General features: G+C 43.2%; 2 protein-coding genes, 1 non-coding gene and 1 pseudogene across 6 annotated transcripts in view; 2 read left to right on the top strand and 2 right to left on the bottom strand.

The window, feature by feature from the left end:
- The window catches only part of TERF1 (telomeric repeat binding factor 1), a 41,384-nt gene extending 29,656 nt beyond the window's left edge, over positions 1–11,728 (bottom strand). For all 4 annotated transcript variants that reach the window (XM_003942622.4, XM_003942621.4, XM_074386782.1 and 1 more), the window contains exons 1-3: positions 11,374–11,728; positions 4,939–5,034; positions 61–182 (exon numbers count right to left, since the gene is read on the bottom strand). In XM_003942622.4, coding sequence (XP_003942671.1) covers positions 61–182; positions 4,939–5,034; positions 11,374–11,683 — 528 coding nt within the window. In that variant the 5' untranslated portion in view covers positions 11,684–11,728. The remainder of the gene's footprint in view (positions 1–60; positions 183–4,938; positions 5,035–11,373) is intronic.
- Positions 2,118–2,221, top strand: LOC120362403 (U6 spliceosomal RNA). The gene has a single exon (XR_005578316.1). It is a non-coding gene; the product is annotated as a U6 spliceosomal RNA (small nuclear RNA).
- A 9,845-nt stretch (positions 11,729–21,573) lies between the features above and the next one.
- Positions 21,574–21,945, bottom strand: LOC120362192 (cyclin-dependent kinases regulatory subunit 1 pseudogene; annotated as a pseudogene).
- A 4,000-nt stretch (positions 21,946–25,945) lies between these two features.
- On the top strand, positions 25,946–27,273 carry LOC101036833 (ADP/ATP translocase 3). The gene has a single exon (XM_003942623.3). The coding sequence runs from the start codon at positions 26,050–26,052 to the stop codon at positions 26,944–26,946; it is 897 nt and encodes a 298-aa protein (XP_003942672.1). The 5' UTR covers positions 25,946–26,049; the 3' UTR covers positions 26,947–27,273.
- Positions 27,274–27,492: the final 219 nt, after the last annotated feature.

Raw genomic sequence — 27,492 nt, 5'->3', positions numbered from 1 at the left:
TACATGTTCTTATTTTCTAGCAATATAATAATTATAAGCATAAAAGTAATTTATTCATACCTGAACTTCAATTAAATTCTGTATATCTTCGTGAAGTTTGTCATGCTCCTTTTCAATTGAACCCCAAATCAACAGGGCTGATTCCAAGGGTGTAATTCGTTCATCATTTTCAAACTGTGCATCTTTTAAAAACAAAACAAAAATAAGTAGCTCAGAAAGCTAAGTAGAACTTTGTCAGTTTTTAATAGTGCATTTCTTTAAATATTTACAGAGCGTATACTATGTACTAGGTATTCTTATTGTTTATACTAGTTTAGAGAAGTGATTTTATTTTCTACGTTAATTTGCTCATTAAGATCAATTTCAAATGGAAAAAGGTTGATGAAATTAAAAACATTTGAAGATTTGCTTTAGAAAAATATGAACTTTAAGAACTAAAGTAAACTATTTTACGTAACATGTCACAGCAACAGAATTCTTAAGTGGTTCCTAAGTCCAATACATAACAAACCTCAAGATAGGCCAGTTTTTTTCACCTACATAATAGTGACAAGAAATACTATCTCATAGAATTTATGTGAATATATAACGAGTTAATAGTTTACTCTTATTAAGCTTTCCTAAAACAATTGTGATCAAGTTATTTGTAACAAAGACTCACAACAGCTGATAACTAATTAGCAAATTACACATCAACAACCCATTCAGACATTCAAGAACCTTCACTATGATGTCTTACATGGCTAGCACCTACAGTCTACAATTAATTCAATAAATATTTATTGACCACTCACTATATATACATAGGCAGAAACATGGAAGTGGAAGACACTCCCAGAAATGTGGGAGTGTCTTGGCCAGGTGCGGTGGCTCACGCCTGTAATCCCAGCACTTTGGGAGGCCGAAGCAGGTAGATCACAAGGTCAGGAGTTCAAGACCAGCCTGGCCAACACAGTGAAACCCCATCTCTACCAAAAATACAAAAATTAGCTGGGCATAGTGGTGCATGCCTGTAGTTCCTGCTACTTGGGAGTTGGAGGTAGAAGAATCGCTTGAACCCAGGAGGTGGAGGTTGCAGTGAGCAGAGATCCCACTGCTGTACTCCAGTTTGGGCAACAGAGATTCATCTCAAAAAAACAAAACAAAACAAAACAAATACTTAGAGTGTCTCAGTAAATAAGACAAAATCCCTCCTGATGCTTAATGCTAATGGGAAAGACAATAAATTAGTAAGTAATACAATTTCAGAGTAGCAGGGGCTAGAAAAAATAAAAAAGGTACCGGAAATGAAGAATGGTAGGGGAGGGGAAAGCTCTTTCAGACAGGTTAAAGGCAAGGAAGTTACAGTGGAGCTGAGACAAGCATAATGTGAAGCAGAAGGAATAGTCACACAAAGATCTGGAGGAAAAACATTCCAGAGGGAATGGCAAGTGCAAAGATTCCAAGGAGGAGTTTGATGTTCAAAGGGCAGAAAAAGCTAGATGGGGGCGTGCGTCTGTAGTCTCAGCTGCTCGGGAGGCTGAGGTGGGAGGACTGCTTGAGCTAGGAGTTTGAGGTCTCAGTGAGCTATGATGGTGCCACAGGACTCCAGCCTAAGTGAGAGCAAGACCCTACCTTGAAAAAACAAAGGGCAGGAAGAAGGTAAGTGGGCAAGTTGGATGCATTCTATTAGAGAGATGATGGAAGAGGTAAGCAGTTATCTGTTTTGGAACTTATTTTGTATGTAGAACAGAACTTGCTAATGGATTGCATGTGGAGCATGAGGAAAAGAGGACTTGGGTTTTAACAACTGGATAAATCGTGCTGATGTTTACTATCATAGGAAGCCTGGGTGAGGACCAAGTTTATGAAGTTGTATATGGAAATCAAGAGTTCTATCTAGGTAAACCATGGTTTATTTTCAAAATAATGTTAATGATTTCATTTTGCCTCGACTACCTTTCCTCCCAATGTCCCCCTCCCCATATCTGAGGATGTCGCCAGAACTGTTTTTATACTTTCTGACAAAACCCAGCAATTCTTACAGTAATAGCACAAAATTCACCTCTTTCTTGAATGCTGCCCTTACCCCAACAGCTAAGAGACTAGGAAATGTCCTTTCTCTACATCTCCTGTATGTGCTTGCTTTGGCAGCACATATATAAAGATTAGAAGAATGCAGAGATTAGCATGGCCCCTCCACAAGGATGACACACAAATTCCTGAAGTGTTCCATTAATTAAAAAGAAACTCAGTCAGGCATGGTGGCTTATGTCTGTAATCCTAGCACTTTGGGAGGCCAGGCGGGAGGATCACCTGAGGTCTGGAGTTTGAGACTAGCCTGACCAACAGGGAAAAACCCAGTTTCTACTAAAAATACAAAATTAGCCAGGTATGGTGGCACATGCTTGTAATCCCAGCTACTCGGGAGGTTGAAGCAGGAGAATTGCTTGAACCCGGGAGGTGGAGGTTGTGGTCAGCTGAGATCATGCCACTGCACTCCAGCCTGGGCAACAGAGCGAAACTTTGTCTCAAAAAACAAAAACCAAACCAAACCAAACCAAACCAAACCAAACCAAAAGGCCAGGCACACTGGCTCACGCCTATAATCCCAGCACTTTGGGAGGCCAAGGTGGGTGGATCATGAGGTCAGGAGTTCAAGAATTAGCCTGACCAAGATGGTGAAACCCTGTACCTACTAAAAATGCAGAAATTAGCTGGGTGTAATGGCGGGCGCCTGTAATCCCAGCTACTTGGGAGACTGAGGCAGAGAACTGCTTGAACCTAGGAGGTTCAGTGAGCTGAGATTGAGCTGCTGCACTCCAGCTTGGGTGACAGAGCGCGACTCTGCCTCAAAAACAAAACAAAACCAACTCATATCATTATACCTTTTTTAATGCCTTGCAGTACTTTATATTTACCTCGACAACACTATTCGCTTTCTATAATGCGTAATATGTCAAATTTTAGGGGGCTGGAGCCACTTACTATTTTTCTAAACCCCTATAGTTCCTAACAGAGTTGTAGTTCCATAGCAAGTACACATCAAGTAAGAACTATAAAGAGAATTTTAGCCGGGTGCGGTGGCTCAAGCCTGTAATCCCAGAACTTTGGGAGGCCGAGGCGGGTGGATCACGAGGTCGAGAGATCGAGACCATCCTGGTCAACATGGTGAAACCCCGTCTCTACTAAAAATACAAAAAACTAGCTGGGCGCAGTGGCGCGTGCCTGTAATCCCAGCTACTTAGGAGAATTGCCTGAACCCAGGAGGCGGAGGTTGCGGTGAGCCGAGATCACGTCATTGCACTCCAGCCTGGTTAACAAGAGCGAAACTCCGTCTTAAAAAAAAAAAAAAAAAAAGAGAATTTTAAATACCACATTCTTTTTTTCTTGAAAAACTAGAGTGAGCATGCAGTTTAAATATTAGTTTAAAATATTTTTACTTTAGGAACAATAGCTTTTCCGAGTTGATGAAAAAAATATTTTTACTTTATTTCCTGTTGTCCTCTCCTAATTGTTTTCCCAACATTTTAGATATAAAAATATGCCGGGCGCGGTGGCTCAAGCCTGTAATCCCAGCACTTTGGGAGGCCGAGGCGGGTGGATCACGAGGTCGAGAGATCGACACCATCCTGGTCAACATGGTGAAACCCCGTCTCTACTAAAAGTGCAAAAAATTAGCTGGGCATGGTGGCACGTGCCTGTAATCCCAGCTACTCAGGAGGCTGAGGCAGGAGAACTGCCTGAGCCCAGGAGGAGGAGGTTGCGGTGAGCCGAGATCGCGCCATTGCACTCCAGCCTGGGTAACAAGAGCGAAACTCCGTCTCAAAAAAAAAAAAAAAAAAAAAAATTTAAAAAAAGAAAAGAAAAGGTTATCCAGGAAACAACTAAGATGTACTGAACAACTGCTACGTGTAAAGCACTGCCAGGCACTTTAGAATATTTTTCTACCTTTAATTTAGAAAACAATCCTGTTAACAACAGTGTCAACTTACGGTGTACATGGTCTGCAATTTTGCTCCAGCCTGCTTCTTCTCCAGCAACTGGCCCAGGCCTACTTACAGCTCTGTCTCTTTCACAACTACTCTGCGTCTATCTAGGCACCAACTCCAGACCTACCCTCACCCCCAAACAAAGCAGACTATATCAGCCAGAGCTACTTGAGTGAGGGCCTTGACAGTGGTGCTAATACACTGGGATTTTATGTAAGACAACACTTTGATAAGCAAGTGGTTTTATGTAAGTATTGCCCACTACTCAGGATTGTTGGAAAAGCATTTTGTAAATTATAAAAACCAATATAAATATAAAATTATTTGCATCAAATAGCCTTTTAAAATGACCATGTTGTAAATATCAGCCATTACTGATAAACTGAATCAGCCTTGCCCATTACAATTTAAAATGAACTACGGAGACAAGGGAGAGAGATTACAGCTATAAACTGTACTTCTTTACATAAATAAGTGCTGGCATCAAGTTCAAGTAAGAGATTTCAAATATAATAGTTGCCCGTAAAAAACAGTGTGTATGACTGGAGTCACCACAAAGTTACCAAATAGTCAATCAAACACATTGCCCCAACAGTAGCATCAAAATCACCTGGGAATTTATTAGAAATGTATATTTCAGAGCCTCATACCCATCCTACTGAATCTGAAACTCATGGGAAGTAGTGAGACTCAGCACTATGTATTTTTTAAATAAGTCCTTTAAGTAATTCTGGTGCAGGCTAAAGTTTGAGAAACAATGTTCTAAGAAGACAGGGACTACATTTCTTTTACTTGTTTTAGATATGACTGTATGTGTATACACGTGTACACATACACACACACACAACCCCCTATGCACCAGACACTTGTAGGCAAACTCCCCCCAAAAACATCTGTTTCTTCTCATTGTCTTACATTTAGACGCAGATTGAAGTATTTCCAACATAAAATAAAAACACATATTTACCAAGGTTTTTTCCTGCTGCAATTCTTGTCAAAAACTGACATATGTATACAGTTCTCAACTGATAAGCTGTTAGACTGGATAGTCCATGAATAATAGCTAAAAAAGAAAAAAAGTGAATTTTATTAAAATCAAATTTGATCCAGTAGTGCCTCTGTGTGGTTTGTTCAGCAATAGGTTACAAACATGTAAAAATTATCATAAATTTAGTGGTACATTTACAATCTGATTAAAAATCAGAACAAAACAAGAATAAGAATGAACACATTTCTTAGAAAATACAACTTTTACATGCAGAATAAAAATTGTTAAAAATTCTTTCACCAGTAGTAGTCTACATTAACAAAAAAGATTTACATACGAATTGTAAAATGTGTAAAATCATTGGTTGGAAATTTACACCTAGAAACTCTCCATACAATAGAATCTATTTTATATTATTTCTATCAAGGTTTCAGTTAAGTGAGTCTGTTTAGCTTACAAAGCTGTATTTTAAAACATATTAATATTAACCTTCCCAGAACTTGAATGCCCACCCAGATGTTGAGTCAAGCAGTGAATACATACAATATGGAGTAAGCCATACTCTCGGACCACAGTGAGCTTTTTATCATGCAGCAATGAGAGATAAACAATTGAGCTACGGTAAAAACGTGGTGAAAACTTTAAAAATTAAGACAAGTGCAGAATGCTACGGAAGCACATAACAAAAAAATCTGTGTGTTTAAGTATCTTTTGCACAGATGAGGTGTCAGGGAAGGCTTCTCTGGAGAAATCATGTCTAACCTAAGACCTGAAGGTGCTACTACTAGCATTACACCTAACCCAGGGCTTGGCTGGTGTATATAAAAAGCTTAAATAACAAATTGAAAAGCAGTTCTGTAGCAATTAGGCATATAAGGCAAATGTATTTTTACCCAATTTCCTCCAATTTTAACATAATCTTATGCTATACCAGAGATTAGAATTAACAGGATTTTGGCCGGGCACGGTGGCTCAAACCTGTAATCTCAGCACTTTGGGAGGCCAAGGTGGGTGGATCACAAGGTCGAGAGATCAAGACCATCCTGGTCAACATGGTGAAACCCCATCTCTACTAAAAAAACACAAAAAATTAGCTGGGCATGGTGGCACATGCCTGTAATCCCAGCTACTCAGGAGGCTGAGGCAGGAGAATTGCTTGAACCCAGGAGGCGGAGGTTGCGGTGAGCCGAGATCGCGCCATTGCACTCCAGCCTGGGTAACAAGAGTGAAACTCCGTCTCAAAAAAAAAAAAGAATTAACAGGATTTTAAGAGAGCACAAAATTTACATAGAGTTTAAGCACAAGCCATTCAATATTTACTAAACATCTACTGCCAGCTTGTATTAGGAGCTGGTGACTCAAGATAGCCATTCCCTGCCCTCATGAAAGTTTTAATCTGAGAAGACATAAATTAAACCAAAAGTTATATAAGTACCTAATTAAAATTTTAATGAGTACCACAAACAGTTGCAGGTATACTTCATTTTATTGCACTTTGCATACAGCAAGTTTTTTATAAATTGTAAGTTTATGGCAGCCCTGCTTGAGCCAAGACTGTTGGCACCATTTTTCTTTTTTTTTTTTGGAGATGGAGTTTTGCTCTTGTTACCCAGGCTGGAGTGCAATGGCGCAATCTCGGCTCACCGCAACCTCCACCTCCTGGGTTCAGGCAATTCTTCTGCCTCAGCCTCCTGAGTAGCTGGAATTACAGGCACGCACCACCATGCCCAGCTAATTTTTGTATTTTTAGTAGAGACGGGGTTTCACCATGTTGACCAGGATGGTCTCTATCTCTTGACCTTGTGATCCACCCGCCTCGGCCTCCCAAAGTGCTGGGATTACAGGCTTGAGCCACCGCACCCGGCAATTTTTTAATTTTTAGTAGAGACAGCGTTTCTCCATGTTGGTCAGGCTGATCTTGAACTCCTGACCTCAGGTGATCCGCAATTCTCGTGCCTCAGCCTCCCGAGTGGCGGGGATTACAGATGTGTGCCACGACGCTCGGCTAATTTTTGTATTTTTAGTAGAGATGGGGTTTCACCATGTTGGCCAGGCTGGTGTCAAACTCATGACCTCAAATGATCCAACCGCCTTGGCCTCCCAAAGTGCTGGGATTACAGGCGTGAGCCATTGCATCCAGTCAACAACAGATTTTCATTGTAGATGAAACAGCCGCATATTGGAAGATGTCATATAGAATTTGCATAGCCAGAGAGAAGTCAATGCCTAACTTCAAAATTTCAAAGGACTGGCTGACTCTGCTGTTAGGGACTAATGCTGCCAGTGACTTTAAGTTGAAGCCATTGCTCATTTCCCATTCTAAAAATCTTAAGGCCCTTAAAAATGATGCTATTATCTACTCTGTGCTCTAGAAATGGAATAAAATTAGGTGACGGTGCCTCTGTTTACACCATGGTTTACTAAATATTTTAAGCCCATTATTGAGATTTACTGCTCAGAAAAAAAGAGTCCTTTCAAAATATCGTTGCTAACTGATAGTGCATCCAACCAGCCAAGAGCTCTGATGAAGATGTATGTACAAGGAAATTACTGTTGCTTTCATGCCTGCTAACATAACATCCATTCTGCATCCCATGGATCTGTTTTCCCTCCGTCCCAGCCCTACAAATAACTTAGAAATAACCAATCTGCTTTTGGTTCTGTTTTAGCTTCCTTAAACCTTTACTGTCTATAAAGCCAACCCCCAACTGCTCAATTCGTTGAGCAGTTATTTTATGGAATAAAGTATTACCTGAATCTAGAATCATAATAAAGCCAAGTGAGATCTTTAAACTAAATCAGTTGTAACTTTGTCTTTTGACAGGGTTAAGGCTTAAAAGTAGCAGAGCCGCCCCAGCACTCTGGGAGGCCGAGGTGGGCAGATCACCTGAGGTCAGGAGTTCAAGAGCAGCCTGACCAACGTGGTGAAACCCCATCTTTAAAAAAAAAAGAGGACCAGGCGCAGTGGCTCACGCCTGTAATCCCAGCACTTTGGGAGGCCGAGGCGGGTGGATCATGAGGTCAAGAGATCGAGACCATCCTGGTCAACCTGGTGAAACCCCGTCTCTACTAAAAAAAAAGAAAAGAAAAAACAAAGTAGCAGAGCCAGGAATCAAACCGGGACAATTTATTCCAGAGCCCATGTTCTTAATTGTTATGCTATACTGCCTTCCACGGCATGATTAACAGTCTATGAAAGGTATAATCTGGCTGGCACTGTGGCTCATGCCCGTAATCCCAGCTCTTAGGCAGGCAGAGATGGGAGGACAGCTTGAGCCCAGGAGTTAGAGACCTGCCTGGGCGATATAGCAAGAACCTATTCTCCACAAAAAGGAAAAAAACAAAAAGACAAAAAAGAAAGGTATTACCCGAGATCTGTGAGATATGAGAATAATTCTGAGTTGGAATAAAACAATTAAGAATTTTCTAGAAAGCATGAAGAGTTGTATATTTTTACATTTTTGAAAACTGTAACACTGCAGTCCCAGGTACTTAGGGGGTTGAGGTGGGAGGACCCCTTGAGTCCAGGAGTTCAAAGCCAACTTGGGTACCGAATCACTCAAGATAGGTAACATAGTAAGAACCTGTCTCTTGAAAAGAAAAACAAAAAAACAAAAAAAAAAAGGAAGGAAGGAAAATGTAGTAAATGCAATTCAACAAAGAAATTAAAAAGGGTCCTTAAAAATTAAAAATGGGAACCCCAAAATAACACTATGTTCACAATTTGCATTTTGGCCACTGATTAGCACTATACCCTTAACTTTAAAATAATGACAGTGGCCTAGATTATACCTCCAGTCTTTAGCTACAACTCTGAACATGGGTTTTTTAAAAAAATTTTTTTAAATCTTGGATCTGGGTGTTTTTATGAACAGAGTTTTTTGTTTTTTTTTTTTCTTTAAAACAATCAGCTATTTTCTAGAACAGTTTTAAATTGATGTAATTAACATAAAAATGGTAGATAGGTTCCATATACCCTGAAGCAATTTATCTTACTTTTTTAAAATATTTTACATTAGTATGTTGCATTACATTAATGAATCGGTGTTGATAAATTATTATTAACTCAACCCATGCTATACTCAGATTTCCTTCGTTTTTACTTAATGTCCTTTTTGTGTGGCAGGATCCCATTCAGGACATCACATTACTTTTAGTCCTATCTCTTTAGGAGCCTGTCGGCTATTAGAGTTTTTCAGACTTTCCTTGGTTCTGATGATGACATTTTGAGTAATGGTCAGGTATTCTGTAGAATGTCCTTCTGGGATCTGTCTGATGCTTTTCTCATAATTAGATTGAAGTGATGGGATTTTGGGAATAAGACCACAATGATAAAGTTCTATTTTCACTGCAACAAGTGAACATATCATCAACTATTACTGTGGATGCTGACCCTGTTTACCTAGGTGAGGTAGTGTCTGACAAGTTTCTCCACTGTGGAACTTTCTCTCCCTTGCCCCCTTTCTATACCGTACTCTTTGGAAGAAAGTCACTGTGTGCAACCCACACTCAAGGAGTTACGTTCCACTCCTTGAGGAGAGAGTAGCCACATCAAATTATTAATACTTGGAATGTTGCATGCAAGATTTCCCATTTATTCAATTACTCATTCACATCAGTATGGACTCACGTAAAATTATTTTATACTTTAACTTTATAAACTAATACCACTTTATCTTCTTGTATTAGTGGTTCAGCTGTAGCCACTGGGAAGTCTTGCAGATGGTTTCTGTGTCCCTTTCTAACCCGGTCACTGAGGTGTTTCTGTTTCTTTCTTAGCATTTCCTTACTTCCTGACATTAGAAGATGCTCCAGGTTTACCTTGTACATTTCCTGTCCTAGTTCCAGAATCAGTCATTTCTCCAAAGAGCCCTGGTTCCTTTTATTGCAGAATGGTATTAGAAAACAAGATCTGGGTGCAAGATGTACTCATTGTTGCTAGAGTTAGGTTGCTTCTGTGTCCTTTTATCTGACAGAGCAAGGAAATACATGTCTGTATAGTAACCTGTGTCTACACAAGCATATGTAAATAGTTCCAGAGTCATCTATACCTACATGAGCTAAACAGTTCATACTGATATCTCCAACTCTAAGAGAACTTTTTAATAATTCTGAGGAACTAGCTTCATTCCAGGACTTAATTTTCCACTGAATGTTAATTATCCATGACTCCAGTGTTATCTGCAATAGAGGAAAGATCCTTGAACTGGAAGATTAAAGCATGGAGTTGAAACACCCCCTTTTAACCTATCAGTACTTTAAAACTAAGATTATTTGCCTAACTCAGGATTATGGTGAAATGAAACGTGTCAATACGTCTTTCTGAGAATTCTGTTAAATAGCATATAGTATTATAAACATATACTTGCGCAGTAATTTTAGTGTCAACTCTCAGTGAAGTACTAGAACATCTTTCTGTTATTTTTCAAAAAGCTACGCCAGGCCAGGCGCAGCGACTCACGTCTGTAATCTTACAGCTGCTCGTGGTGGTGCGCGCCTGCAGTCTGAGCTACTCCGGAAGCTGAAGCGGGAGGATCACTTGAGTCTGAGGAAGGTCAAAGCTGCAAAGAGCTGTGATGGCGCCACTGCACTGCAGCCTGGGTGACAGAGTGAGACCTCAACTTGGGGCAAGGGGCGGAAATGTACCTCTAATCAAACATCTGAGCTGGGAGATGTTACACTGAAAAAACTATGCTGGTTCTCTACGGATCTATGTCTTTGTCCATCACTTACAGGCTGTCTAGGCAGATTTCACGAACAGTTTCATTCATTCATTTATTTATTGAGGCTGGGTCTCACTGTGTGACCCAGGCAGGACTGTAGTGGCACGATCTCGACTCACTGCGGCCTCCACCTCCTGGGTTCAAGTGATTCTCCCATCTCAGCTTCCTAAGTAGCTGGGATATACAGGCATGTGCCCAACATTTACTTTTATTCTGAGCCTATACAGAATAAAATTGCTGTAGCAAGCAGCCCAAATGAGGTTTAATATATCACCAATTAACACAAAAACACTGATGGCGGGGGCTGGGGGGGTGTCACTGGAGACCATAATGACTGCTGAATATCACCACCGAATACCTGAGGAGAAGGCACCAAAAAGACAAAGGTACTGGGTTGACTGCAACTGCATACATTTTAAATCATTTAATGCTTGCATCAACCTAAACAGGGTCTTATTTTCATTTTATAGAAGAGAAAAACTATTTGAGAAAAACTCAGGTGCTGACAACGGGCGGAACAGGGATTCGCACAAAGTTCAGCCCAGAGCCTCGGAGCCCCGGCTAATCGGCCGCAGCTTCCCCTCTCTCCCGACCTCCCTCGGCGACTATGGGAACCAGGCCTCTGCCGCGCGCCACTGGGCCCGCCTCCGCCCCACCCGTAGTCCCCAGCCCGGACGCGGTCCGCCCTCACCCTCGGCGCTGTCGCGGGTCTGGCGAAAGTCCTCGGAGCGGCCATCCCGGAAAGCTCGGCAAAGAGAGAGGCAGAGGAAATCGAGCATCCAGCCGGCAGCCACAGCCTCGGCCTCGGCCACAAGGCCCGCATCCTCCTCCTCCTCTGGAGCCCCCAGCTGCACCTGGCACTCGAGCAGTTCCTGGCACTCGAACTGCTCCTCGTCGTCGTTTCTCTCCGTTTCTGCTATCCGCTCCTCGGCAGCGTCGGCATCCCTACCATCCGCACAGCCCCGTGGGCTCGGAGCCGCTGAGGAACCGTCCTCCGCCATGTCAAACGGCTCACGCGGGTACTGCCCCTTTAGGCGCCGAGCAACGATTAGCTAGCACTCCCGGGCGCGGGGCGTGGCTGCGGAGGGTCGCTTCCGCCGGCGGAAACCACCAATCACACCGCCAGGACGGGCGAGCGACTCAAGCCTGGCTTCTGATTGGCCGAGACCTGTTCCTGCCTCTGGGCGTTGAATTTCCCGCCAGTCTGAAGCCAGGACTTTGCACGTAACTGGAGGACTCCGCAGTGAGTGAAGAGTGAGGTTATGCTAGGAGGCAGCTGTATCTTCCTTATTCCTTGTAAAATGCAACCTTGACTGGAACAACAACACAGTTAGTTAAAATGAAAACGCATTTGCCTGCCGCCTATTTCAGAAAGAGGTGGGTAATGAGAACTTGTCGCTACTAGTCAAGTACAACACTTTTAAACCCTAGTATTCGTCTAACGGTTACTACATGATCACGAACCAGAACTATTCCAACTGACTAACATCCGTGCTTCTCCAACCTCAGGATGCCTCAGAATCCGCCTGAGGGCTTGCTAAAACACAAATTGCCGGGCTCCAAGCCCGGAATTCCTGTTCTGTTAGTCTAGCTTGGGGGTCCTTGAACTTGAAAATCTAACGCTACTTGGCAGGACACCACATTTTGAGATCACTGCTCTAGAAAGAGTATACTGCTGTGAAAATGTATCTCAGTCAAGGTTTGAGATCGACTATAGAATGCAGTTTACAGAAAATAATAAGTGAATGTTTATTTTGAATTTTGAAACTTAGCACAAAAGGAGAGTCTAAGTAGGGATGAGTGGTCTGGTTAGTTTTTTGTTTTTTCCTTTGAGCCAGATTTCCCTTTGTTGATCAGGCTGCTCTCCAACTCCTGGCCTCCAGTGATCCTACTGCCAAAGTGCTGGGTTTCCAGGCCTGAGCCACCAGGCCCGGCTCCGCTTTTTTTTTTTTTTTTTTTTTTTTTTTGAGGTGGAGTCTCGCTCTGTCGCCTAGGCTGGAGTGCAGTGGCATGCTCTTGGCTCACTGCAACCTCCACCTCCTGGGTTCAAGTGATTCACCTGCCTCAGCCTCCTGAGTAGCTGGGATTGCAGGTGTGTGCCACCACACCCGTGGTTTATAATTTAGCTTTAAAACAAAGAATATAACAGTCCTTTCCCCAAACAAACCCCCTTCCTGCCTGGGGACTAAACTGCCTTTGCAGGACTAACAAATTAGCTACAAGAAGTTATGGTTTATAAACCCATTATAATTTTTGTATTTTTAATAGAGACAGGGTTTCACGTGTTGGTCAGGCTGGTCTCAAACTCCTGACCTTGTGATCTGCCCACCTCGGCCTCCCAAAGTGCTGGGATTACAAGCCTGAGCCACTGCGCCCGACCTGGCTCCGTTTTCTGTTCCTTGATGCGGGCAATGGTTACATCAGTGTGTTGGCTTTATGAAAATTCACTGAACATCGTTGATGCACTTTTCAGTATGTGTGTCATAATTGAATAACGAGTTTACTTTAAAAGCCCTTGTATGGCCGGGCGCGATGGCTCATGCCTATAATCCTAGTACTTTGGGAGGCTGAGGTGGGTGGATCATCTGAGGTCAGGAGTTCAAGACCAGCCTGGCCATCACGGTGAAACCCCATCTTTAAAAAAAAAAAAAAAGAAAAGAAAAAAAAGGCCTTTTGTTTATAATGCATCCAACTCCATCAAATCCTTTCTACCTTTTCACACACTTATTGTTATTGTCTTTAAGGTAGTACAGTTTAAATGTTGAGTAACTAAGGCACTGTATTCTAGTATTAAAAATGCTTACATTGGAATGTTTCCTACCAGTTACTCGCTAGCAGTGTGACCTTGGGTAAATTATGTCTCAGTTTTCTGGTCTGTATATTGTGAATAATAATGATAATACCTGCACGATAAGCTTTTTTGGGAAGATTAAAGGGCCTGATAAATGTAAAGAGTTTAAAACAAAGCCTCAGCCAGGCACAGTGGCTCACTTTGTAATTCCAGCACTTTGGGAGGCCAAGGTGGGAGGATCCTTGGAGCCCAGGAGTTTGAGACCAGCCTGGGCAACATAGTGATATGTTATCTCAAAAAAAAAAAAAAAAAAGAAAAGAAAGAAAGAGAAAAAAAGAAAGCCAAGTAAATAGTAAGTGCTCAATTAGTATTAGCAGGAAGAGTATTTGTGCTGCCAGGAAAAAGGATGATGCATCAGAAGAGATCTCTGCTTCAGGCTCTGATGATTCCATGGGAAGTAAGTTCTGTTTTAAAATAATGCAGTGAGGCCGGGTGCGGTGGCTCATGCCTATAATCCCAGCACTTTGGGAGGCCGAGGCGGGTGGATCACGAGGTCAAGAGATCAAGACCATCCTGGTCAACAAGGTGAAACCCCGTCTCTACTAATAATACAAAAATTAGCTGGGCATTGTGTCGCGTGCCTGTAGTCCCAGCTACTCAGGAGGCTGAGGCAGGAGAATTGCTTGAACCCAGGAGGCGGAGGTTGCGGTGAGCCGAGATCATGCCATTGCACTCCAGCCTGGGTAACAAGAGTGAAACTCCGTCTCAAAAATAAAATAAAATAAAATAAAATAATATAATATAGTGAAATGGGGATACTGGCTAAGGGAATAAGGGTTAAGGCACATCATGAACCTAGTATTATAGACTGCATATTTATTTTATCCCTAAATTTACATGCTAACCCTAACCCCCAATGGGATGGTATTGGAAGGTGGTGCTTTTGGGCTGGAGTGGGTTAGGAGAGAGAATCCTGTGTGATTTAAAAATCATCCCTTGAGTAAAATTATATTTCTTGTTCATGGAGTTCATGGAGTAAGACTCACAAGTATAGTTGACTTTATAGTCATTTAATGGGATTGCTCTGAGGGGAGAGATTCAATCTGTTTTGTGATGATTCTAAAATCATAACCTGAAACCAAAGATTGAAGGTTTGGGGTGGCAGATTTGACTTCATATCCCACATGGTTCTTAACCATTCAGGCTTTCCCACAATAAAGTGCTGATTTCTATTGCCAGGTACTGATTTCTCACCCCTAGAATCATTGACGATCCTGTGATCATGATATCTCCCCTGCCAGGTAAGTATACATTTATGATTCTGGATGCCAATAGGCAGAGATACTGTGGAAAGATTCCCATAAAGCCTAGATGACATTCCCCATGCTGTTGCATTTCCCAAGACTGTTTTTGATTTGGACAATTTCCTTTTTCTTTTTTTTTTTTTTTTTAAAGACAGGGTTTCACCATGTTGGTCAGGCTGGTCTTGAACTCCTGACCTCAGGTGATCCATCCACCTTGGCCTCCAAAGTGCTTGGATTACAGGCATGAGCCACTGTGCCCAGCCTCGATTTGGACAATTTCTTGTTTTTTTTTTTTTTTTTTTTTTTTGAGATGGAGTTTCGCTCTTGTTACCCAGGCTGGAGTGCAATGGCGCGATCTCGGCTCACTGCAACCTCCGCCTCCTGGGTTCAGGCAATTCCCCTGCCTCAGCCTCCTAAGTAGCTGGGATTACAGGCATGTGCCACCATGCCCAGCTAATTTTTTGTATTTTTAGTAGAGACGGGGTTTCACCATGTTGACCAGGATGGTCTCAATCTCTCGACCTCGTGATCCACCCGCCTCGGCCTCCCAAAGTGCTGGGATTACAGGCTTGAGCCACCGCGCCTGACCTCGATTTGGACAATTTCTTAAACAATACTTTGAAATCTGTAAATTTCCTAAATTCTTTTTTTTTTTTTTTTTTTTTTTTTTGAGACGGAGTTTCGCTCTTGTTACCCAGGCTGGAGTGCAATGGCACGATCTCGGCTCACCGCAACCTCTGCCTCCTGGGTTCAGGCAATTCTCCTGCCTCAGCCTCCTGAGTAGCTGGGATTACAGGCACGCACCACCATGCCCAGCTATTTTTTTTGTATTTTTAGTAGAGACGGGGTTTCACCATGTTGACCAAGATGGTCTTGATCTCTTGACCTTGTGATCCACCCGCCTCGGCCTCCCAAAGTGCTGGGATTACAGGCTTGAGCCACCGCGCCCGGCCAAATTTCCTAAATTCTTAGGTCTACCATATTAAATTATTGTGTTTTAACCTGTATTTTAGTCTATACCATTGCTAATATAAACTAATGGTCTCATTATGAATTATATATATTGCTTTATTTTTGCATTTATAAATGTCTCATCAATATCAAAACTATATATGTACTTTTGAAACATCCTTTATTGAGTACCTATTATGTGAAATGTACCGTGCTAGAATGATGCATGGTCAACATAGAGATACTACTCCTCTCTATAAAGAATTATAGACTGGTTGGGAAGATAAGCAACACACACACACATTGTACATAAACATCAGACTAATGAGTAATGCTAACAGTATACCTAACAGGAGTTTGGTGGAGGTGCAATCACCCAATGGGTTCACCTTGCCTGCTGCCTAGACAGGCTGATTTATCAAGACATGGGAATTGCAATTGAGAAAGAGTAATTCATGCAGAGCTGGCTGTTTGGGAGACCAGAGTTTTATTATTACTCAAACCCATCTCCTTGAAAACTTGGGGACTGGTGTTTTGTAAGGATAATTTGGTGGGTTGGGGACTAGCTGCCTTCTTGCACTGAGTCACTTCCTGGGTGAGGGTCACAAGATTAGATGAGCCTGATTATTGATCTGGGTGGTGCCAGCTGATCCATCGAGTGCAGGGTCTGCAAAATATCTTAAACACTGATCTTAGGTTTTACAATAGCGATTTTATTCCCAGAAGCCATTGGGGGAGGTTTAGAATCTTTCAGCCTCCAGTTGCGTGATGGCTAAACCATAACTTCTTGTAGCTAATTTGTTAGTCCTGCAAAGGCAGTTTAGTCCCCAGGCAGGAAGGGGGTTTGTTTGGGGAAAGGACTGTTATATTCTTTGTTTTAAAGCTAAACTATAAACTAAGTTCCTCCCAAAGTTAGTTTGGCCTACACCTAGGAATGGACAAGGACAGCTTGGATGTTAGAAATAAGGTGGTATCGGTTAGGTCAGACTTCTTTCACTGTAGTTAGTTATGAATTTTGCAAAGGCAGTTTTACAGGGAGAGTTTAATGAAGCCAGGGAGATTTCATTAAAAAGGTCTGAACAGAGATGCATAGGGGAGAGATGTGGGTATGAACTGATTTTTTTTTTTTTTCTCTGTCACCCAGCCTGGAGTACAGTGGCATGATCTTGGCTCACTGCAACCACTTCCTGAGTTCAAGCAATTCTCCTGCCTCAGCTTCCTGAGTAGCTGGGATTACAGGTGCATGCCACCGTGCCTGGCTAATTTTTTTGTAGTTTTTAGTAGAGACGGGGTTTCACCATCTTGGCCAGGCTGGTCTTGAACTCCTGACCTCATGATCCACCTGCCTTAGCCTCCCAACATGCTGGGATTACAGGCATGAACCACCGCATCCAGCATGAACTGATTTTTAAAAGTAAATTTTACAGGGTCTAAAACACTAGTTTTGTTATCCTCACAAATAGTTCTCAACCTCTGTCACATGTCACATATTTTCAGTTGGCTGAGTTAGATTTTGTATTATTAAATCAGAATTTCTAAGGGGAAGGCTCAAGCACATGGGTTACTCAGAGTATCTCTAGGTGATTCCAATATAGAACCAGTGTCGCTAGCTACCAAACAATACAAATAAAATGAACCACTCCATTTTGAGGTAATAAACATAATTCATAATAATGATGAAGAAGCACACTCCTCCTTATGAGGACTTTCTCCCTTTTCAGAATCAATAAAGTTATGCCCAAGGACTGAAGGAATGTTTTGAGTTTAAAACAAAGTGGGTTTTGGGAAGGGAAACATTATTTTAGGCAGTTCTTATCATTTAGAGCTTTTAACATATTTAAATAATCTTTGTAACCCCTTGAGATTTTTAAAAAGTTATTTCATGCATTACAGGATCCGTGTGTAGCCTGCCTCTGACAGAATACAGGCACTGCGGTGGTGCAGGCTCACTCTGTAAGGTTATCCTCAATTTGATTTTTAGGAAAAAAAAAATTTGGGAAATTCTGGTTTTTAAAAGGTAGAAGTTTTCTTTTCTGTGGACTGCTCAGAGCTTTAAATATACTAATGTGGATCATGAATTTCTGAAACATATCTCATAATTGATCATTGCACTCGTTTTTTGCAGAACATCCTTTATAATTATAGTACTCTGGGAACCATAGGTTCTTGACTACCTAGAACTTCACTGAAAAATCACTGACATAAGGCAAATGGATTAACAGAAGAAAAGGCATGCAAATTTATTTAACGTGTGTACACAGGAGCCTTAAGAGTGAACTCCCAACATCCTGAGCCACAGTCAATAATACAGACTCAGAGGGTGGCCAGAAACAGGTTATGTTTATAAATCAACAGATGATGAGAGAAAAAGTAAGAAGTTTGGCTAGCAAAGGTGGCCTTGTAATGTAGATGAAGCCTCCGTTGGAGAGAATAGACGGTAAATGTTTCTTTTCAGACTTTTAAAGTGGTCAGACTCTCAACCTTTCATGGATTCAAGAAAGACATAGAAAGGGGAGGGGATATAGATGCATTAATGGAAATTCTCTACAAATGCATATTTTCCACACAAAAGACAGCTTTGCAAGACTGCTTCTATTTGCTGGCCAGGTGGCCACCATTTCAAAATATGTCAAAGAAATATATTTTGCAGTAAAATATTTAAATTTCCTTCAGTATCAACAAACACACTTTGAGAAATGCTACTATAAACTACTAGGTAGGCTGGGTGCAGTGGCTCGAACCTGTAATCCCAGCACTTTGGGAGGCCGAGGCGGGCGGATCACAAGGTAAAGAGATCGAGACCATCCTAGTCAACATGGTGAAACCCCATTTCTACTAAAAATACAAAAAAAAAAAAAAAAAAAAAAAAAAAAACTACTACGTAAATATATGCAGATGACACCTATTAAGTTTATTCTGTGATAGCTAAAGATTATAGAAGACTCAGATCACTTGACTCATTTGATCATGCCTTCCTCCTGGATGCATTTTCTTTATTTGACTTACAGCATACCGTCCACTGCTGGTATTCTTCACACCTCACTAGACACTTCTTAGTATTCCTTGCTGGTTATTCTTCTTGCTAAACTCTAAATGTTGTAGTGTCCTTGACGTCAGCCTTTGAACTTCATTCCCTAGCTGATATTACATATCTACTCTGTTTAATATCATCTAGATCCTGTTGAGACCCAAAGATAAATCTTCCTCTCGCCGGGCACGGTGGCTCAAGCCTGTAATCCCAGCACTTTGGGAGGCCGAGGCGGGTGGATCACAAGGTCGAGAGATCGAGACCATCCTGGTCAACATGGTGAAACCCCGTCTCTACTAAAAATACAAAAAACTAGCTGGGCATGGTGGCGCGTGCCCGTAATCCCAGCTACTTAGGAAGCTGAGGCAGGAGAATTGCCTGAGCCCAGGAGGCGGAGGTTGCGGTGAGCCGAGATCGCGCCATTGCACTCCAGCCTGGGTAACAAGAGCGAAACTCCGTCTCAAAAAAAAAAAAAAAAAAAAATCTTCCTCTCTAAAATTTCTGCTGAGCACCCCATCACTGCTTGGATTATTGTTTATCTAAATTTGAAAAGTCCAAATATAACCCATACCCCATCAAACTAGACCACACTTATTCAACCTGCGGCCCGTGGGTGGCACACAGCCCAGGACTGCTTTGAGTGGGGCCCAATACAAATTCATAAACTTTGTTAAAACTTAACGAGATTATTTTGTGATTTCTTTTTAAGGCTCATCAGCTATTGTTACTGTTAGTGTATTTTATGTGTGACCCAAGACAATTCTTCGAGTGTAGCCCAGGGAAGCAAAATGATTGGACACCCCTAAACTAGACCTTGTCTCATCTTTGCTATCTCAGTCAATGACATCTCCATTCACTTAGCCAATTAATTGGCCAACGACACAAGTTTCATCCTTGATTCCTTTTTTTTTTTTTTTTTTTTTTGAGACGGAGTTTCACTCTTGTTACCCAGGCTGGAGTGCAATGGCGGCGCCATCTCGGCTCACCGCAACCTCCGCCTCCTGGGTTCAGGCAATTCTCCTGCCTCAGCCTCCTGAGTAGCTGGGATTACAGGCACACGCCACCATGCCCAGCTCATTTTTTTGTATTTTTAGTAGAGACGGGGTTTCACCATGTTGACCAGGATGGTCTCGATCTCTTGACCTCGTGATCCACCCACCTCGGCCTCCCAAAGTGCTGGGATTACAGGCTTGAGCCACCGCGCCCGGCAATTCCTTTCTTTATCTTACACATCATTTCTAGTCCTTCAATAGCTTTGGTCAGCTTTACCTTCAAAAAAGATCCATAATCTGACTATTTCCCATGATCTTCATCTTCACCCTCAGCCAAGTGACCCTCATGTCTCATGTGGCCCAAACAGTAGCCTCAGGATGGCTCTTCTTGCTTCCACTCTTGGCTTGCCATGGTCTACTTTTTTTTTTCTTTTTGAGCCAGAGTCTCGCTCTGTCACCCAGGCTGGAGTGCAGTGATATGATCTTGACTCACTGCAACCTCCACCTCCTGGGTTCAAGCAATTCTCCTGCTTCAGCCCTCTGAGTAGCTGGGATTACAGGCGCCTGCCACCATGCCTAGCTAATTTTTGTATTTTTAGTAGAGATGGAGGTGTCACCATGTTGGCCAGGCTGGTCTCAAATTCCTGACCTCAGGTGATCCATTCACCTCAGCCTCCCAAAGTGCTAGGATTACAGCTGTGAGCCACTGCACCCCACTGTTTTTTACACAGTAATCTGAATGGCCTTTCTAAAATGTAAATCACAACTTGTCATTTGTCTCCTCAAAACCTATCATGATTTGTGATCATTTTTAGACTAAAACTCAAACTCTTTATTAAAGACTACAACGCCTTACATGATTTTTCCCCTACCTAGTTTCTAACCATATTCCTTAAAAATTCTGCCTGTTGCCACCACTGCTACAGCCATTCTGGTCTTCTTGCTATTCCTCAAATAGGTTAAGCTTGTTCCTGTTCCAGAGTCATTGGACTTGCTTTGACTTGATTGTTCTTTCAAATATTTGTGTTGCTCCCTGCCAACCCATTTCATTCAAATGTCACCTTTCTTCAGAGATACTTTCTTTGACTACTCTATTTAAATATTTTCTTTCCTTTTCTTTTTTTTTTTTAGATTAAAAAACTTCCTCTTTAATCAAGGTTTATAACATGAACAGATTTCTTGAATAAAATGGAAAGTTTCCAGTACACTGAAACATAAATCCACAGTCACCATACATACAACACCCGACAGAAAAAAAACAAAAACAAGTTTACACAATCCCTGTAACAGCCATGGTCTTAATCTCAGATGCTTCCTCCATCTGCCAAGTGTGTTCTGGATACACAGCACACCTTGGCTTTTGGGGTCACACTCAGTTGAGGCTGTGGGTCCACAGAGCACTCATCAGGCTGGGCTATGGTGGTGGTGGCTCTACTTAAGAAGCAAAGCAGTAGCCGGGCGCGGTGGTTCACGCCTGTAATCCCAGCACTTTGGGAGGCCGAGACGGGTGGATCACGAGTCAAGAGATCGAGACCATCCTGGTCAACATGGTGAAACCCCATCTCTACTAAAAATACAAAAATTAGCTGGGCATGGTGGTGCACACCTGTAGTCCCAGCTACTTGGGAGGCTCAGGCAGGAGAATTGCTTCAACTCAGGAGGCGGAGGTTGTGGTGAGCCAAGATCGCGCCATTGCACTCCAGCCTGGGTAACAGGAGCGAAACTCCCTCTAAAACAAAACAAAACAAAACAAAACAAAACAAAACAAAACAAAACAAAACAAAACGAAACGAAACGAAACAAAACAAAGCAGTTACCAGCACATTCAAACAGTGTATTGAACATCTTTTAAATATCAAAGTGAGAAACAAGAAGGCAACACAATAATGTCATCAGAAAGATGTTAGGAAGTAAGGACAGCTGTGTAAAGCTTGAGGCTGAAAAGTGACTTGCCAGCTTCATTTCTTCGGCTTCTTGGGTAGTGGCGCTGGAAAAATAAGTTGTGAGGTTCTGGTTCATGGATCATATAATGGACCCAACCCTGACTCTGCTGAACGCCAAGATTCCTCCATTCAGATTCAGACATCAAATGGGTTTTAGGGACCAGCCTGGCTATGTCCTTGGGCAGCATGACATGCGGATACTCAAACTCCTCTTTGTCCTATTTGTCAGAATAGTAAATTTGTTTGTGCGACATGATCGCTCCCTCTGCTAGCCTTCAGCCCGGTGCCGCCAACCTGCAAGCAACTCCTATTTAAATATTTTCTATCTGCAGTACTCTACATAGCATGTTTCACTAACTGATGGTATTTTAGTTTTCTCCTTGTCAGTCTCATTAAAAAACAAGGTATGCTAAGGAAGGCATTTTGTTTGTGTTGTCCACTACTGTATCCCCATGGCTAGAAAACTGCTTGTCATGTGGTGGACATTCAGTTGATATTGAATGAATATATGTTACATTTTTCTTAGACATGGCTAGAAGAAAATTGATACTCAAAGGGTATAAAACATTCTTTTTTTTTTTTTTTTTTTTTTTTTTTTGAGACAGAGTTTCGCTCTTGTTACCCAGGCTGGAGTGCAATGGTGCGATCTCGGCTCACCGCAGCCTCCACCTCCTGGGTTCAGGCAATTCTCCTGCCTCAGCCTCCTGAGTAGCTGGGGATTACAGGCACACGCCACTATGCCCAGCTAATTTTTTGTATTTTTAGTAGAGACGGGGTTTCACCATGTTGACCGGGATGGTCTTGATCTCTTGAGCTTGTGATCCACCTGCCTCAGCCTCCCAAAGTGCTGGGATTACAGGCTCGAGCCACCGCGCCCGGCTTTTTTTTTTTTTTTTTTTTTTTAAGACAGAGTCTCACTCTGTTGCCTAGACTGGAGTGCAGTGGTGTGATCTTGGCTCACTACAATCTCCACCTCCTGGGTTCAAGTAATTCTCTGCCTCAGTCTCCCGAGTAGCTGGGATTATAGGCACCTGCCACCGCGCCTGACTAATTTTTTTTTGTATTTTTAGTAGAGATGGAGTTTCACCATCTTGGCCAGGCTGGTCTTGAACTCCTGACCTTGTGATCCACCTCCCTCAGCCTCCCAAAATGCTGGGATTACAGGTGTGAGCCACCGTGCCCAAATTTTTTTTTTTTTTTTTTTTTTTTTTTTTTTTTTTTTTTTTAATAAAACAGTGTCTGCTATGTTGCCCAGGCTGGTCACAAACTCCTAGGCTCAAGTGATCCTCCTCCCTCAGCCTCCCCAAGTGCTGGGATTATAGGCATGAACCACTGTACCCAGCCCAACCTCTTTATAAGAATACTAATTCCATACACAAGGTGATGCTCTTATGACTTAATTAGTTCCCAAAAGGCCCTTACTCTTAATAGTATCCCAGTGGATATTCTGTTCCAACATATGAATTTGAGGGGGATGCCACAATTCAGACCATACCAGGTGGCATATAACAAGTGCCAGCAACTTTCTAATTGCAGCATAGGTATTAACTCATTTACTTTTCATAGCAAGTTTATTAGGTAGATACTATTTTATTTTATAAGTTTATTAACTATAATTTTGTAGAGGATGGACTTGTAGCACAGAGAGGGTTATTAAGTCACCTGAGGTTGGAAAGTGAGAAAGCTAGGTAGTAAGTTAGGGATCCACAACTTGAAATCAGACATTCAGATCCCACGTTATTCTCTTTTTTCCCAATAAGGCCTTCCCAAGGGGAGGAGACATCAGCTAGAGTTCATGTTCCTTGTCTGTGTTCCTTAGGCCTGGAGATCGACCTCCTCTTTCTGCTAAAGACTTAAAGCCACAAGCTCTCATACATACCAACTTTTCCAGATAAATGCGTGAGTGTATGAAGCAGGGCTGCCAGATCCTCCCATTTAATGACTTAGGATGTCACAGCATGATAAATTATTCTTCATCACAGTGAGATTGTTTCAGAAGGAAAAGAATAATATTTTATCTTATTTTAGAGAAGGTTAACAATCCAGAAAAAATATTTTTAACTTGTCTCAGGTCACAGTTGTTGGAATCAGGAACAAATCTTATCAATAGTTTCTCATGCCAAGGGACAATGAAGTTTTACATTTAGGAGGATGCTTAAGTTCTGGCCAGTTAAATCTCTGAAAAGAGGCAACAGGACCACTCTCAGCCCTCTCTTGAGCTGGCTGGGGTTCTTAGAAAGCCACAAGGAAGGGGCATGGTATAGGTCAAGTGCATTATCAGCAGCAAGTGATTGGTTTATAAGGGTACTTCTTGTGGTGCTTAGAATTCTTGACAGGGCTCCACCTATGTATCACATTGCATTTAGAGCAGGAAGTCAGACTGCAAGCCCCACGACTCAGATATGTGAGCTTAGACAAGCTAGCAACCTTTTTGCCTTGGCTTCCTTCTTTGTAAAATGGAGGTCGATAGAAGATATTGCATAGAGTTGCTGTGAGGATTCAATGATTTAAAGAAAGCACTTAGAAAAGTATCTGGCATATTATAAGTGCCCAATAATATCAGCTACCGCTAGTTTTCTCCATTGTCCTGGTTTTGAAACATTTTTATACCGAATCTCTTTTGGCAACTTTATCTTACCTACCTCTATTATTTGTTTGTTTGTTAGTTTGTTTTTGAGATGGAATCACTCTGTCACGTAGGCTCGAGTGCAGTGGCACTATTTTAGCGATCTCAGCTCACTGCAACCTCCACCTCTAGGGTTCAAGCAATTCTCTTGCCTCAGCCTCCCAAGTAAATGGGATTACAGGTACCTGCCATCATGCCTGGCTTATTTTTGTATTTTTTTAAGTACAGACAGTATTTCACCATGTTGACCAGACTGGTCTTGAACTCCTGAACTCAAGTGGTCCGCCCGCTGTGGCCTCCCAAAGTGTTGGGATTATAGGCATAAGCCACTGCACCCAGCCCCTACCTCTATTATGAAGGGACATTTCTTTTTCCCTATCAGTTTATTATTTATTTATTTTAAGAGACAGGGTCTTGTCATGTTGCCTAGGCTGGTCTTGAACTCCTAGGCTCAAGCAATTCTCCCCGCTCTGACTCCCAAAAGACTGGGATTATAGGTGTGAGTCAACAGGTCCAGCCCTCCCCATCAGTTTAAATCTCAGGGTTTTGTGTTTTGCCCTGGGGAAGGGGAACATGATTTCAATAATGGGCCAATTCAACCAGCAAAAAATTGTGAAATTTGTAACTATATATAGGTTATTCCATTTGTATAAAAACATAAAGCTTGCAACACAATATCCTATATTCTGTATGAATACATATGTGTGAATACATATGAAGAAATATTCATGGGAAAGATGAACACCAAGCAGTGCTGCCTGTTTTGTTTTGTTTTGTTTGAGATAGGGTCTTGCTCTGTTGCCCAGGCCGGAGTGCAGTGGCATGATCATAGCTCATTGTAGCCTCCACCTCCTGGGCTCAAGCAATAATCCTCCTGTCTCAGCCTCCTAAGTAACTGGAACTATAGATGCACACCACTATGCCTAGGTAATTATTTATTTGTTTTCTTGTAGAGACGATTTCTCACTATGTTTCCCAGGTTGGTCTTGAACTCCTGGGCTCAAGTGATCTTCCTATCTCAGTCTCCCAAAGTGCTGAGACTACAGGTGTGAGCCACCCCACCCAGCTAAGCTAAGCAATGCCCTCTTTTTTTTTTTTTGGCAGAGTCTCCCTCTTGTTGCCCAGGCTGGAGTGCAATAGTGCAATCTCGGCTCACCGCAGCCTCTGCCTCGCAGGTTCAAGTGATTCTCCTGCCTCAGCCTCCTGAGTAGCTGGGATTACAAGCATGCACCACCACGTCTGGCCAATTGTATTTTTAGTAGAGATGAGCTTTCTCCATGTTTGTCAGGTTGGTCTCCAACTCTCAACCTCAGGTGATCCTCTTGCCTTGGCCTCCCAAAGTGCTGAGATTACAGGTGTGAGCCACTGTGCCTGGCCACAATGACCTCTTGAGAGGGATAAAGGGTCTGTTTACAGGAAGTCAGGATATAAGGGCTTCACATGTATGTAACTGTCTTATTTTTTTAAAAAAATGTTGGTCCTACCGACTTGGGAGGCTGAGGCAGGACATTGCTTAAGCTCAGTAGTTCTGCGTTACAGTGGGTGACAGTTCTGCAGTCCAGCCTGGGTGACAGAATGAGACCCTCTCTCTAAAATAAATAAATAAATAATTAAATTTAAAACTCTGGCCTTTCGGTCCCGGCGGCGGCAGGGCTGATCCAGCGGCACCCTCCCTTCACTCTCCGCGCCCGCTCTCCGGCTGTCCGACCGCTCCGCTGCCCGCCCCGCCACCATGACGGAACAGGCCATCTCCTTCGCCAAGGACTTCCTGGCCAGAGGCATCGCCGCCGCCATCTCCAAGACGGCCGTGGCCCCGATCGAGCGGGTCAAGCTTCTGCTGCAGGTCCAGCACGCCAGCAAGCAGATCGCGGCCGACAAGCAGTACAAGGGCATCGTGGACTGCATCGTCCGCATCCCCAAGGAGCAGGGCGTTCTGTCCTTCTGGAGGGGCAACCTGGCCAACATCATCCGCTACTTCCCCATGCAAGCGCTCAACTTCGTCTTCAAGGATAAGTACAAGCAGATCTTCCTGGGGGGCGTGGACAAGCACACGCAGTTCTGGAGGTACTTTGCTGGCAACCTGGCTTCCGGCGGGGCGGCCGGCGCCACCTCCCTCTGCTTCGTGTACCCCCTGGATTTCGCCAGAACCCGCCTGGCCGCCGACGTGGGCAAGTCGGGCACGGAGCGCGAGTTCCGCGGCCTGGGAGACTGCCTGGTGAAGATCACCAAGTCCGACGGCATGTGCGGCCTGTACCAGGGCTTCAGCGTCTCCGTGCAGGGCATCATCATCTACCGCGCCGCCTACTTCGGCGTCTACGACGCAGCCAAGGGCATGCTGCCCGACCCGAAGAACACGCACATCGTGGTGAGCTGGATGATCGCGCAGACGGTGACGGCGGTGGCCGGCGTGGTGTCCTACCCCTTCGACACGGTGCGCCGGCGCATGATGATGCAGTCGGGCCGCAAAGGAGCTGACATCATGTACACGGGCACTGTCGACTGCTGGCGGAAGATCTTCAGAGACGAGGGGGGCAAGGCCTTCTTCAAGGGCGCGTGGTCCAACGTCCTCCGCGGCATGGGCGGCGCCTTCGTGCTGGTCCTGTACGACGAGCTCAAGAAGGTCATCTAAGGGCACGGGCGGCACGCGCACACACACACGCACACACGCACCAACACAACCACGTAGAATCCTCAACCGAGCGGACCACTGACCTTCCAGAAACGCCAGTCTCTTTCCCAGCTGGATCCTGCCTGTAGACAGCCAGGGAAGGTTCTAGAAAAGGGGCGCCCTGGGATCCAGCCTTCGGCACCCGATTCCATGTCTCCATCCCCGGGGGAGGGGAGGGAATCATGGCGTCCTCTCGGGCCCCGGGTGAGACACTCCAGTGCTGAGACCTGCAGTCCAGATGCTTGTAGGACCCAAATCGTGTTTAACTATTTATTTAAAACAAGAGAACCCTGTCTTCTGTTAAAAAAAAAAAAACAAACAAAAAAACAAAACAAAAAAAAACGGCCGGGCGTGGTGGCTCACGCCTGTAATCCAAGCACTTTGGAGGCCAAGGCGGGCGGATCACCTGAGGTCGGGAGTTCATGACCAGCCTGACCAACATGGCGAAACCCTGTCTTTCAAAATAAATAAATAAATAAAAATAAATAAATAAATAAATAAAACTCT

Source organism: Saimiri boliviensis, chromosome 15 (assembly GCF_048565385.1).
Source record: "Saimiri boliviensis isolate mSaiBol1 chromosome 15, mSaiBol1.pri, whole genome shotgun sequence".
NCBI classification, from domain to species: domain Eukaryota; kingdom Metazoa; phylum Chordata; class Mammalia; order Primates; family Cebidae; genus Saimiri; species Saimiri boliviensis.
Note: the sequence above shows the minus strand (reverse complement) of the source record. Positions and strands in the feature narration are given on the sequence as shown.